The sequence below is a fragment of the Aotus nancymaae genome, unplaced genomic scaffold (assembly GCF_030222135.1).
Source record: "Aotus nancymaae isolate 86718 unplaced genomic scaffold, 86718_ANA_hifiasm-v0.15.2.pri h1tg000010l, whole genome shotgun sequence".
NCBI lineage: Eukaryota > Metazoa > Chordata > Mammalia > Primates > Aotidae > Aotus > Aotus nancymaae.
This window is the reverse complement of record NW_026988421.1, coordinates 8526226-8540096: the sequence shown is the minus strand read 5'-3', so window position 1 is coordinate 8540096 and position 13871 is coordinate 8526226. Positions and strand designations below refer to the sequence as shown.

The 13871-nt window shown below is 50.6% G+C and overlaps 1 protein-coding gene across 1 annotated transcript in view; it reads left to right on the top strand.

The window, feature by feature from the left end:
- Positions 1–13871, top strand: part of HTRA1 (HtrA serine peptidase 1) — a 51680-nt gene that overhangs the window by 26244 nt on the left and 11565 nt on the right. The window contains exon 3 of the mRNA XM_012453479.3: positions 26–230. Coding sequence (XP_012308902.3) covers positions 26–230 — 205 coding nt within the window. The remainder of the gene's footprint in view (positions 1–25; positions 231–13871) is intronic.

Genomic DNA, 13871 nt, shown 5'->3' with positions numbered 1-13871 from the left:
ATCTGTGTACTCCTTTGGGTTTTAGGCTTCCGTTTTCTAAACGGGAGGTGCCGGTGGCTAGTGGGTCTGGGTTTATTGTGTCGGAAGATGGACTGATCGTGACAAATGCCCACGTGGTGACCAACAAGCATCGGGTCAAAGTCGAGCTGAAGAACGGTGCCACCTATGAAGCCAAAATCAAGGACGTGGATGAGAAAGCAGACATTGCACTCATCAAAATTGACCACCAGGTGAGTATGTTCTCGCCTGCAGAGGTGAGTTCTCAGATGCCCTGGAACACCCTTGGCAAAGGCACCAGAGCTCTTTGATTGCAAGATTCTCTGGGGGCACTGAAGCCAGTCTGAACCAGCACAGGAGGGCCTTGAGGAGATGCTGAGTGTGGCTGGCCTGGGGGTGTGGGAGGGGAAGGGGCTCAGGGAAGCTTCTGTAAGGAGCCAGATAAAAGTTTTTAAAATAGTGTTTTAAATGTTTATAAAAGAAAGCAATAGACTTGTAAAGAAATCAGTAGGTAAGCAGTGAAAATTGAGGCTCCTTCCCATTCCCGATCCTGTGGCAACTCTTGCTACAGATTTTATTTATCCTCCACAGATAGGTCATGCGTTCACAATGAACTTAGACTTTAGGGGGTTTTAGACTGAGCCATCCTTAACTTGTCAACAGTTACTTTGAAAACAAACCAGCTCTCCCGAATGGGGGTGTTGCAGGGATATGAGAGGTGTTTCAAAACAATGTTCCATACTTTAAACGTTTTGGAAACCTTGAATGAAAACGGAGCTAATGGAGTGCTTCTTTCCAGACCTTCTCAGAGCTTTTAGTATGCTAGTGTGCACGTTGCTTGCCTACAAAAGGGTGCTGACTGAACTATTTGCCCAAATTATAATCATTGGAGTATACAACATTTTTTGGGGGGGAGGGGCAGAACTGAGACATACCAAGGTCAGTTTGGGAAATGCTGTATTTGAAAGTGGTTTCTACTGAGATATTCTCTTTGCAATCATTTTTGCTCTGTTGATTTGCTTAGCAAAGTCTTCATGTCTGGAACAATACTCTTATTGACTCATCAAAAATCCCTACTCGACTCATCGATGAGGGAGGTTTTGTTTGCTGTGTGGCATGTGCAATGAGAACGTGGTTTCTAGTTTCTTCACATTCTTAAGATTTTCTAGACTTCTGATGGAGGGAGGAATCAGAGGAGGTTGGAATCCTGCCTCTGGCAAAGGAAAAGACCAGAGACTGAGCCAGGTGGGGTCTCCCGTCCAGCCCTCTGCTTGCCTCCCCTTACCTGGGCGTGGGCTGAGAAATTCCGGACAAGTGTGGAATTATTCAGGCTGTTTGTGCCGTTCGATGGCACGCTGGTACACCTCCTTCTGGAAACAGCGCTGCGTGTGCCATTTGGGTGGTGGGATTCCGGGTCTCCTTCTCTGCCTTTTCATACCATCAAGTTGCTGCCCAGCCCAGGCTCCTTCCCAGCCTTTCAGAAAACTCACTAGCTAACACACTTACAACCCTCCTTCCTGATGTTCCTGTAGCTTCTCTATGGCTGGGTGGCCAGGCACGGCTGAAGAGGCGGGGGGTAGACATAGGCACTGTGCCCGGTGTGTGTAACTGGCCTTCAGTGAGGCTGCAGTTGTGCGTTATTTCTATTAGGTCACCGTGGAATTTCTAGCAACAACTAATCTTTCAAAGTGTGTTTATTGGTCACAGAATCATTGGGCCAGCCTCTGCCTTCATAGCTGTATTATCCCCATTTTACAGAAGAAGAAATAGGGGCTCAGAGAAGTCTAGTAACCTGTCTGAGGCCACACAGCAAACAACTGATGACCCTGCTCTCCTAAGGCAGCCAGGCTGCTGCTCCCCACCTGTCCAAGCCCATGGCTGTTGCTGGAGGGATACAGGCCGGCCTGGCGGTGTGATGGGACAGCTTGACCTTAAACAGCCCACGGGAAGGCGGGTGCATCTGGTTTAGGAACAGGCTGCTAGAAAAGTGTCCAGGATGTGGTAGTCTCACCGGAAGGAGCCAGTCAGAATAGCACAGCCTGTGGCCACGCGTGGGGCTGTTCAGCCTCGGGGAGCCCTTGGGAGGCAGCCAGCAGCGGGGCATGGGCTGTGTGCAGGCAGGGCGCTGGCCTGGACGCCGCCCCCACTGAGTAACTTCGTGTTTGGAATGCGTGGGCACATACCGTGCAGCTGCTTCTGGCCGGGGGATATTCTTTTCCGATTTTGAGCCAAGGTGGAGACTGTCTCCTCATGTCATCCCGGCATGTCCTGGCAAGATGTGAACGATCTCAAGAGACAAGCTTTGCAGAGTGCATCTGACCTGGCTTCTGCCGTCCCGGGAGTTCAGCTCTTCAGCCGGCAGCATGCTGTGTGGCATGTGTTTCAAGCTCCCCGCTAAGAAAGGGTGCTTGAAATTGAACACGGAACTGATGCGGCTTTTCAACATGGAATTGGAAATGAAAGGATATTAAATTGCAGACGCCCACACAAAGGACTGCTTTCCACTGACTAAACTGCTTTTGTTGCTGATAGTAGTTGAAAGTAGGGAGAGTAGCAGCATCTCTTCCAGCTCGTTCTCTTTTGTTCCCTTGTTTTGATGATGGCTTATTTCGGGGGAGGCTCTGGCTGGCCTTGCTTTGTGTCATCTTAGGGATAACAAAGAGGATGAAAGAGATCAGGAAAACGGAGAAGACAGAACAGAACCAGCAGATACTGTGCTTGAGGAATGAAAATCACCTACGTGGCTCCTTGTCATGTGAGACCGTGGCCTAGCCTCCCCAAGGCCACTTACGAGTAACCCAGTGAAGCTGGTGAGACTGGCCACCACGTCCATGGCCCCAGTGACTAACTTGATGGCTTATCATCTGGGCCCAGTTCCTCCCCTGGCATCCTGATTTCACTTGGAGGGTCCTCCACTGTCCTTCATAAACATGTTTTTTTTGTTGTTGTTGTTGAAAAAGTGTTTCACTGTTGCCCAGGCTGGAGTGCAGTGGCACGATCTCTGCTTACTGCAACCTCCACCTCCAGGGCTCAAGTGATTCTCCTGACTCAGCCTCCTGAGTAGCTGGGACTACAGGTGCCCACTACCATGCCTAGCTAATTTTTGTATTTTTAGTAGAGACAGAGTTTTGCCATGTTGGCCAGGCTGGTCTCAAACTCTTGACCTCAGGTGATCCACCTGCCTCAGCTTCCCAAAGTGCTGGGATTACAGGCATGCGCCACTGCATGTGGCTGTAAATGTGGTATTCCTGACACTTTGAGTGAAATAAAAATTACCACGAATATCTGTGGTCACTGCCCACTTGCCACCCACCTCCCACCTTTTCCGGTAGCTCTGTCATCTGACAGCCTTGGTGGGACCATCGGTCATGGTGCCCTACCCTCTATGACCAAGTAGTAGACACATGATCAAATTAGGGCAAGCAAAAGCTCCCCTTCGGATTGCAACGTGAAGCTGGATGCCACCCACAGAGACTATCATGGCGAAACTGATGTAGCCCCTGCTCTTGAGACCCCAGCACTGTCTGAGTTCTTGCACTTCCTCAGCCCAGTTTAATATCTGCTTTTCCTCCCATTCTTGGAGCTCCCCTCGCATCTCCAGTGGCTTGAAGTTGCCAGAGATGTTTCTGGGCTTGTGACCAAATGACTCTTTTTCTGCTTCTCACTGCTGAGCAGACACATGTGCGCTGACTTTGCCTGCTGTCTTGGGACCCGGAAGAGCTTTTGGGAGAGGCTCACGGAGCAGCTCCCTCTTGCCTGCCCTGCTGTCTCCCTCCATGCAGCGGGGAGAAGGTGTCCCCCCGCATCCCAGCTGGGCATCCCTTTATGTGCTTCTGCCCAAATCTGAAACTCCCCTTTCCTTGGGACCCATGACTGGGGCCAGCCTGCCTGGGGAGGGTATCCCAGCTGCAGAAAGTCGGGACAGGGTGCGTGTAAACATGTTAATAGAAAGCAGCTTTGAGGGCAAACTAGTTCAGCTCCACTTACAAACTCTTTCCAAATGCGTTTAACATGAGCCCCTGGCTATGAGAGTGTCTGTCAAGCTTTCATGCTTTCATCCAAGGGTGCCGTTTCGTCCCTGTGGGGGATTTTGTTCCTGAGCAGTTTGGGGCAGGGGTGGGGAGAGGGAGAGAGAAAAGTAAAAAGCAGTTCGGTTTCTTTAGGCTGGAGTACAAGGCGGAGGTAATGGGCTATATTGAAGAAGGTAGGAGGGCAAGTTACTTTGGTAATAGCTGCTTGTCCAGCTGCAGTGATTAGGAGACTTGAGAAAAGCATCTTTGGAATCATGTTCTTCCCATCTTATATATAGCCCTTTGCAGATTTCATGCTGTTCTTAGCGAGATCTGAACTCCTTACCAGGGCCTTGAGGGCCTGACCTGATTGTGGGCGCCCCTCCCTCCCTCCACCGCTCCGCCGCCTTACTCCGTCCCCACCTGCTCTGCTCAGACACTCACTCCTTGGTTGCCTCCCACAGACCAGGGCTGCCCCCTGGGGCCTTGGCTGTTCCCCTCCTAGGGGCGCCCTTCTCCAGCTCCTCATGCAGCCAACCTCCCCTTCAGGCCTTTGATTAAATTCTGCCTCAGACATCTCTCCCCACCCCGCCCTGTGAGGTAGCGTCCCATGCCCTAGTCCCCTCAACCCCACCGCCTCCCTCTGGCGACACATCAGCCCAGGGACAACCGCATTTCATTCTTGGTTTTTCCCTCCTCATCACAATTTAGAATTATCTCACTCATTTGTCAAATGAAGTCTATCTCTGCAGCTAGACTGTGGGGTTGGGGGCATCGGTCTTCAGGCCGAAGGTGCCTGGCAACCTTGTCCCGAGTAGGACCTTCACAGCTGTCTGCTCCGGAGGAAGCTAGGCCACGTGCCACGTGGGATGGAGTTGGGGGGAAAGCCCCCGGGGCCCCTGCATCGAGCTTCCCTCCTCTTTTCAGTGAAGAGATGACCCGCAGCAGGCTGGCTGCAGACGCCCCAGCCTCCCCGCTTTTCCTGCCTGGAGTTTGATGGACAGGTGGCCCTGTCAGGGTGACAGCAGGTCTGTGGTTTTTAGTAATGCAAAGCACTGGTGCAGCAGTGAGCTTTCCTGTGGGTGCTTTTCCGTGACGCCAACAACCAGGTAAATATTTGGAAACGGCCTTGTTGAGGCTTGTGAGGTGGTTTTCCTCCCTCCCCCATAGGCCTGCACTCGCCCCTGGCCACCTTCGGGCCAGATGGCGCCCACAGACCTGTTTGAAGTGGCCGGAGAGGGAGCCCTCTGGGCGCTGGGGCCTGTGTGTTTGCAGAGGGTCCTCTTACTGTTGAGCTGGCTGGCACGGGAAGGCCTACACCCCCGAACCTCATTCAGTTCAGACTGGGGTCACTGCGGGTGAGGGGCCTGGGGCCTTTTACATGTCTCGGGAGCTGCTGAGCAGGCCATTCTTCTCCAGGCCACCAGGACTTGGCCCTGCACGTGGCGAATCTGCCCTGAGTCAGCTGAGTGAGGGGGGCTCAGGCAGCCCCCCAGGACGTGGCAGTGGCCGGGTAGGGGAGTGGGGTGGTGCTTGCCGTGACTCATGCCGGTTCTCCTCAGGCAACCTGACAGTCAGACGCGCTGACTCAGTGGCCGGAGCTCATCCAAAAGCGAATCAGAGAACGCAGGGCCTGGGCTCGACCCGCTGGCCTCTCCTGGAGTCATCTGTCACTCATCCTTGTGAAGCGCCTGGGAGCTTGGAATGCACATCGCACCGCCAGGCTCCCCTCTTGTTTCTGTGTTTTTCCATTTTGGATTCTTTTCCCCACTCCCTCTGTACTGGGCGTTTTGTGGTCTCTTCTTTTTCTCTGAGAACTCTGAGGGCTACCATTGCGTTTGCTCGTGATGCCGCAGACGGTGTTGATGTGTTGAGGCTTCTATTACTGTACTGACTTTTACCACTTTTAGGGGGACAGGAATCAATATTTCATAAGGGAATGTGAAGTCAGACAGTGAGGTAGAAGCTGGCTTTGATTTTGTGCCAGGCTTTGTCCAGAGGCAGGCGGGGACGTGGCTCCTTACTGCTCTTGATCCCGGCTCCTTCTGGCACGGGAAACGTTTCAGTTCCCCAAACTCTCCGAACTGGATCCCTTGTGTGTTCTCTGGCCCTGATTCAAGAACTTAGTTGATTGTCAAGGAAATTCTTTGGCTATATTTTTCTCTTAATATGGTAATGCCTTTTTTCACTTTGGCAGTCCCTTTTCAGCGAATCAGATTAAGACTATTATTTATGGTTCTGACAAAGCAGTTCCCGGGTTGTTGGGACTGGATTTGTAGGTTCCCTGTTAGGAATGTCTCCTGTCCTCTTCGGGGGAATACAAATTGGTTCCATTTGATAGTTCATCGAGTGTGTGACAGTGTGTTAGAGTCCAGGGTTGGTCAACTACAGCCAGTAGTCTAAAGCTGGCTCTCTGTCTGTGGTTATAAATAAAGTTTTATTGGGACACGGTCATGCTCACTTGTTTAGGTAGAGTCTGTGGCTGCTTTCACTCTGCACCGGCAGAGTTAGATAGTTGGGATGAAGACCACGTGGCCTGTGAAGCCAAAAACATTTACTTCCTGGCCCTTTACAGAAAAAAAAAAAAAAATTGCCAACCCCAGTGGTAGGCCATGAACACCTTGTCCTAGAGGAGCTGAAAGTGGCTGGAGGCAAGAATGCTCATAAGAACCAAGTGAGGTGAAGCACTAGGGGGCCAAGGGGAGCAGGAAGAGAAGCTGATTTTGTTTGCTCTTTCTTTTGCCAGAGATTGTGCTTTTTTTTTTTGCTGAGATGAAGCTTTTGTCTCGCCACAGTAAGCAGAGGGAGGCCTTAGTTTTGTTCATTTCTCTGTGCCATTGGTAGAAAGGAGTTTGTCAGAATTCCAAGCTACTTGGCAAATTATTATCCAATTTTGAGATCCTAATGGATCTTTCAAGGTCTAGTTTGTTCATTCTTTCAGTGATTCCTTATTAATTCCCTGATTTTATATGTGTTGAACGTCTGTCTCGGCCAAACACTTATTAGGTGCTGAAGATACAGCAACAGTGGGCAAAGCCATGGGGCTTAAGAGCTAGTGTGGGAAACAGTTGAGGTAAAGCAAATATGGCAGTAAGTTCAGCGCAGGAAGCAAACACGTGAAGAGGTAGAAGGCATTGGGCTGCAAAGTAGTAGAGAGTGTAGACAAGGAATCTTACCTGAGGGGGTGACATCCAAGCTGAGATGGAAAGGACAACGAGGGCAGGCCAGCGAAGCAAGTGGGGTGATAGGAGTTGCAGGCGGAGTTGCTTTATTTCCCATTTCTGCTCAGTCTGCAGAACCTGGGTCTTGGTTTAAATAAAAACTGTCATTTCCTAGTGAGTTTATTAGAACCCTCCAGAACAAGTTTCTGGTTAGCTAGTTTCTTTGTGTGTTGTCTCATTTCTTTTTGGTTCTGGGCCTGCTCATACTCTGGAAAGCTCCAGTGTCTTAAGTAGTCAGTCTTCTAAGAGTCTGAAAGCACAAAGCTTCCTAATGATCTGATCACCTCTCAACTATAGCAGGATCAATGCAATTCCATAGCTCGTTTTCTAAAGCCATCCAGAACGCTTTCTGTGGCAAGAGAGACTAAGACCTGGTGAATTGAGGACTGATTATCCTAATAAACTTGCTAGTTAACAGTTGCTTTGGCTAAACAAATCACCAGAATCTGATAATGGGAACATGTAACTCATGGTATTTCCTTCTTTGCTTTATCTACCAGGCAGCTCACAGAAACCACTGGCCTTCCCTGTGTTCCCATTTTATGTTGTAAATATATATTTAGTTGACTTATTATAAAAGTCCCTTTGCCATTGACCGTATCAAATTATTCTTATATAGAAGAGGTTATACACGTTTTAAAGATTTTAATATGAGTTTGAAAAGAATGCTACATCCAGGGTAACTTCCCTGCATATGGGGCTCACAGAAGCCCTGTGGGGTCACGGGTAATGAGGAGCCAGAGTGCCTTCAGTGTAGTTTAGCGGATGCTGAGAGGCTGCTGTGTGCTGGACTCTGAGCCCACCAGATAGAGCAGGACTGAGCTCCTGCCCACGATGACAGCCGGGAGATACAAGTTGTTCCCTTTGCCTCCCTGAGCCCCGAGCTTATAGCCATATAGACAGCTGAAAAGCAGGCTGCATCAGTTACTCAGTTACCCAGACCCAAACGCCAGGCCTTGTCCAACCCCATTTATTGCCTAATTTTAAGATCCCAATGGATCTTTTAAGACCTGGCTTGTTCATTCTTTGATTTGTTCACTTATTCATTGATTTTGCAAATATTTCTGGAATCTGCCATGGACACACACTGTTGTAGGTAACAGCATCAGCCACCCTGAAGTTGGTGGATGAAAGAGGACGGATCACAGGGGCTGATGTATGGAGGAGACACAAGTTAGACTTGACCAAGATGATATTATTCCTCCTCTGGATGCTACGAATATATGCAGTCATTAGCTGTTGGGCCGCCATGCAGCACTGTTGACATTTTGTGGTTTAAACACTGAAGAGTAAGGGAATATTGGAAACGGCAAACATCTGGTACAGTGTAAAGGAGACTAAATGTGTTGGTGGTGTTCCCAAACACTGGGAGGAAAGTCATTTCATTTTCTCATCTGCGTGCTCTCTCTCTGTTTCTGCATACCATCCTCTGTCCTCCTCCTCTTTTTCCTTTTCTCTCCCTTCTTCTCCCCACTTCTCCGATGTCTCCCACCTGAGCCCCTTCCACCTTGCTGCCCTTCTGCCCAACCTGCCTCTTCTATTCTCTCCCTAGACGGTGGTAATCACCTGTCAGTGGGAGGAACAGACGATGGCAGCTGGGTCACATGGTTCTTCTCAGTCTGTATATGTTGGTGATCTCAGTGCCCATCTGGCAGGTCCTTCCTGCCCTGGCTCTTCTGCTCACTGCAGCCACCCTTGACTTTGTGGTCACTGATAACCTTCACCTCCTGTAATCTGAATCCCAACCTTCTCAGTCCTGGTCCACCGCCTCCCCTCCTGGTCCATTCCGAACCCTGAATGGTCAATGGAAGCTGAAATATCAATGGGTCATTGCTTTTCACAGTCCTCTGTGAAAGATTATCCAAGCCAGTATCTGGAGAATTCCTGGTCCACTGCCTCCCTATCTGGAGAAGCTGGAAGAGCCAGCTTCATCAGCATGTGACCCGTGTCCTCACAGGCCCTATGCCCTGGGGTCGCTGTTTTAATTTTACCTTTGAATTTGAATTTTTGTGAATAAAATCCTGTAAGCTAATGGAGCATACTCAGGGGGTTGGGGCTTTAGCTCAGGTTGGATTCCTCCTTCTACTGCCTCCACACTCCCTGGTTCCCTGACGCCTCCAGCCCCACCTGACCTTCCCTTCCTTGTCTCTATGCAGGGGTCATTGCTACCCTCCATCCCTGGAAGGGGTGTAGGCATAGGGAAGTTCTAGGTTTCAGCTTGGGCACCGCATAACATCTTAGTGGTGCAGGGTTCAGGCTGATGATGCCATGGTTGTTCTGTGGTCTCCTGGGCAGGGTCAAGCCACTTCCACCCTGATCTAGGTGCTGAATGTACCCTGACACAGAAGCGGCAGTGCCCTTGGGGTCATCCATTGTCCATGTGTTGGAGGGGTGGACCCTTAGGGAAGATGCTTGGCTCGGCTTCCCCACCCCCAGCCACGGTGCAGTCTGTGGTCCAGTGGCAGTGGGCACAACGCCAAGTCGTGAGGCCTCTGGTGTCTGCACTCACTGTCCCGTAAATAACCACAGCAATAACTAGCAAATTAAAAACATCGTGATAGGTCGAGAGACACAGAATGTGGAAGAAAGGAAAAAGCTTTATATTTTAGTACCCTTAACAGTGCTTTGTGTATGCTTTATGAACGAGGAGACTGCATTTTCATTTTGTACTGGGCTCTGCTAATTTTGTAACTGGTCCTGCCCCCTAGTAGCCCAAGTCAGCAAATCTTTGGTTCATCTGAGTCCACAGTCCACTGACCCGTCCCTTTTCACAGCTCCTCCCCTGCCCATCTGCTCACTTCCCACCTTACCCAGCTTGCATCACTTCCTCAAGCAAGTCTTTGGATGCTGACATCCCCCTAAACAACTCTTCTGCGGCCTGGTTTGATTTTCCTTAGGAGGCAAACAAGTTCTATGGCACTGCTTCTTGCTGGGTATGGAGGATGTGCTATTTTGTCCATTGCATATTTTTTAAAGAAAATGAAAGGCTAGCATAACTGTTTCCAGAAGGCGCATTGAATCACTCAGTTGAGTCCCAGCCAGTTCTGCAACATTAGCCTTTGAAGCAAACTTGAACCAACACTGGACCAGCCTGAAAGTCCCAGCCTCCGGAAATGATGCGGTGGATTCTGCAGATTCAGCAACAAAAATATTTTTGTAACTCAGGAGCACTTAGTAATTTTCAAAGGAGAGAAAGGAGTAATTGACTTGGCTCATTAGGTTGAGAAAAAGTTGCCAATTTTTTCTTTTGTTTTGGTGTTATTGGATTGTTTAATATTTCTTTTCAAGCTTTCAGGGAATGAGATTGAATGAAATGAGCCCTCAGGTGCTACTAGGCAGAACCCTGAATGTAAGATGAAATATTGATGGGTTGTTGCTTTTCACAGTCCTCTGTGAAAGATTACTGGCCAAGCCAGCGTCTGGATAATTGTAGGAATCCTCTCTCCTCTTGCAGGGATCATCTGACCCCATGGCGGAGTTGTATGAAAAGGGATTTATTAGGGACCCTGTGGCTGTTTGGATCTTACCCATTTAACGATTGTCTGCTAATGGATTTTCTGGAACGCAGCCAGGTTTTCTGTAAAGAATGCTAACTGTCAGAGCTGAGGTGATCATTGGATATCACTGGGCACAACTCCATAATTTTAGAGGTGGTAAAACCGCAACCCAGAGAAGCTAATAGAGCTGTCCCAGGTTGCAGAGTGAATTCATATAGGAATAAGACCCAACCCAGATGTTCTGCTGTCTGGGACAGTGTTCTCCCGTCATAGGTGGAACCCGAGGGGGTAATACGTGTGCGTGTGTGTGCATGTATGCATATACACATGAGTGTTTTGTCTAAGTTTTCACTTCTGCCCTATCTTGGTTGATCTTGGAGAATGAGGCCGAGGCATGCTGTCAGCCTGGGGGCCTCACTCAGCACAGGCCCACCTTTTCTGCCCTGGGGAAGTTCCAGCAGTTATGGCTCATCTATGGTTCTGTTATGGCACCCACACCACACATAGCGCCCCCAAAGCTGAGGCTGCGTGCGCAGACCTCCCTCCCTTCCTGTGGTGGGCCCCTGCTTGGATTCTTCCTAAACTCCCCTTTTGCCCTGCTCTGTGTTGTACCCACTCTGGTCCCCTGCCCCTGTGGAGTGATTCCGAGCACAGGGCAGTTGTTTCCCTGCCGGCTGCTGTGTGCCCTGGGCAAATGGGAGGTGGGCATGGGCTGCTGAGAAGAATACCTGGAGTGGAGGTCGGGGTCAGGGAGGGCTCCAGGCCCGGTACCACCACCACCCACGGTGGGACCTGCAGTCCCCTCATCAGCAGAACAGCTGTGAAGCCATCCTGCCTGTCCACAGGGGGGCAGGTTGTGAAGGCTGCGTGCTTGGCAGAGCGGGAGAAGCTCTGGGAGATGCCAGACATGTGCCCTAGGAGTGGTTTCCCTGCCTTATCCAGACTCTGCTTCCACCACCTGAACCTCACTGTCACCACCACGGAACCGCTGTGACCATTGCTTAGCAGGTTAGCAGACCTCTGCCTCACCCTGCAAAAAAAAGTGCATGAAGGAGTATGGACTCACAGAGTCTTTTCTAAACATTGTTAGGTGCTGGTATTAGGATCTTCTCTTAAAATGAACCACTTTCCCCAGGCTTTGGAAGACACTCTGGTTGTCCACCCTCCAGCCTGCTTCCCTGCTGGCAGAGCCCTGGCCTTGTTTTAGGTCCACCCCGACCCCACGGCAGAACTGACTCAGGCAAATCCGCAGGGTCCAATGCAGTCAGGGGGTCGCTCCAATGGCCCTGCTCCAACGGGTGCTGAGGTCACTGCTTGACTGGATGTTGCTGATGACCTACAGGGAGGAGGGTGCCGAGGCGCTTTTGGGACTTTGCGAAGAGATGCTTCCATGGCACAGTCATGGACACAGTCATGCCTTGATGTGATTTCTGGAATGGTGGTGGCCGTCTTGTGGCTGTGAGAACAGGCTGAGGTTGATTGGATGGAGGGAAGGAAGGAGGCTTGTTCTTGATGCTGTCTTTTTTTTTTTTTTTTTTTTTTTGAGATAGAGTCTCACACTGTCCCCCTGGGCTGGGGTGCAATGGTGTGATCTTGGCTCACTGCAACCTCCGCCTCCTGGGTTTACACGATTCTCCTGCCCAAGCCTCCGAGTAGCTGGGATTACAGGCACACACCACCACACCCAGCTAAGTTTTTGTAGTTTTAGTAGAGACAAGGTTTCACTATGTTGGCCAGACTGGTCTCGAACTCCTGACCTTGTGATCTGCCTGCCTTGGCCTCCCGAAGTGCTGGGATTACAGGCCTGAGCCACCGTGCCCGGCCTTGATGCTGTCTTTGAGACTTCGAGTTACCATCCTGGCACCACCCTGCCGTTGGACAGGTGTCTACTCTACGTACTCCATTTGGAGTTGGGTTGTCACTTGCAGCTGGAAACACCCTAAGTGATACACACAAACCATTTTTAGTGCTGGTCTATGTTTGGCCCTTATGGAAGACGAGGCTGAGCTGCCCATGGTGAGGGAGGTGGACTTTGTGTCTTCTTATTGCTCTGTATCCTGGTGGCTTGGATGTGTCTCTGCCCATGAGACAGAAGCCTAGAGGGCAAGGGTGGATTTTCTTAATCGTATGTTCCCTGCACGAAGCACATAGGAGACACGCCGTGAATGGTTGTTGAGAAAGCTTTTTCTCGGGGGCAGTGTTTTGTGAACTGATGCTGCAGCCCTGCCTGTTGTTCGTTTGTTGTTGTAATCCGCATGAATGGTAAGAGCCGTCTTTAATCATGCGATGGTCCAGCCTCTTCCAGGGTTAGCATGACTCCCACTACCTGGTCAGCATCTCGCCTGTGGCTAGGATTTTGCAGTTTGCATAGATATGCTGGGAAGACATGGAGTCCCTGCCCAGCACTTCTGACACCCTCACTGGAGCTGTTTCTACATCTGCCTGGGTGGCTGTATAGGACATTAGGGGATTCGTGTCTTCCTGAAGTCCCTCTGTTGAGAGACTTCTGGTTCTGTTGACAGGACACTATTTCAGCATTGTGAGTCCTTGCAGGCTGGGTCCAGGGGGTGTTTTCATTCTAGATGCTCCCTCTCTTCTTCTGGCCTCCCAGGCTCCCTGCTCCTAAGACTGGGAGAACTGGCCTGTGCTGGCCTCACTGCAGAAAGACTCATCCCTGAAAGTCGGGCCAAACTTGAGCTACAAGCTCTTTGAGGGGGACCTGAGGTCTCTGCCTGGGCTCTGTGAGAGCGGCGTGGGTGTTTCTGCCGCCTCACTGCTGTCGTGCCCACGCTCGCATTTTCTTTCCCCCCAAGCAGTGCGAGGATCTGGCATGAAGAGTGGGGCTCACATGCCCTCTTCTTCCCCGTTTACTTCTGGGCACACTGGGGGGCTCCAGGGAAATGAGAAAGTGGCCAAGGAGAGGAGCTGCCACCTTCAAGATGGCCTGTGGCTGGTGCTGCTTTAAAGGGAGACTCGGAGACACTTTGCTATGGCTGGCACGGGAACCAGCCTGGAGACAGCAGCACAGGGGCCTTGAACTCAGAGTGCGTGGGCCCCGCGGGGCTTCACGGCGCCTGTGGCTGTGCACTTCCAACCATATCTACATTGCATCTCCTCCACATTCCCCCACGGAGCTGATGTCTAGA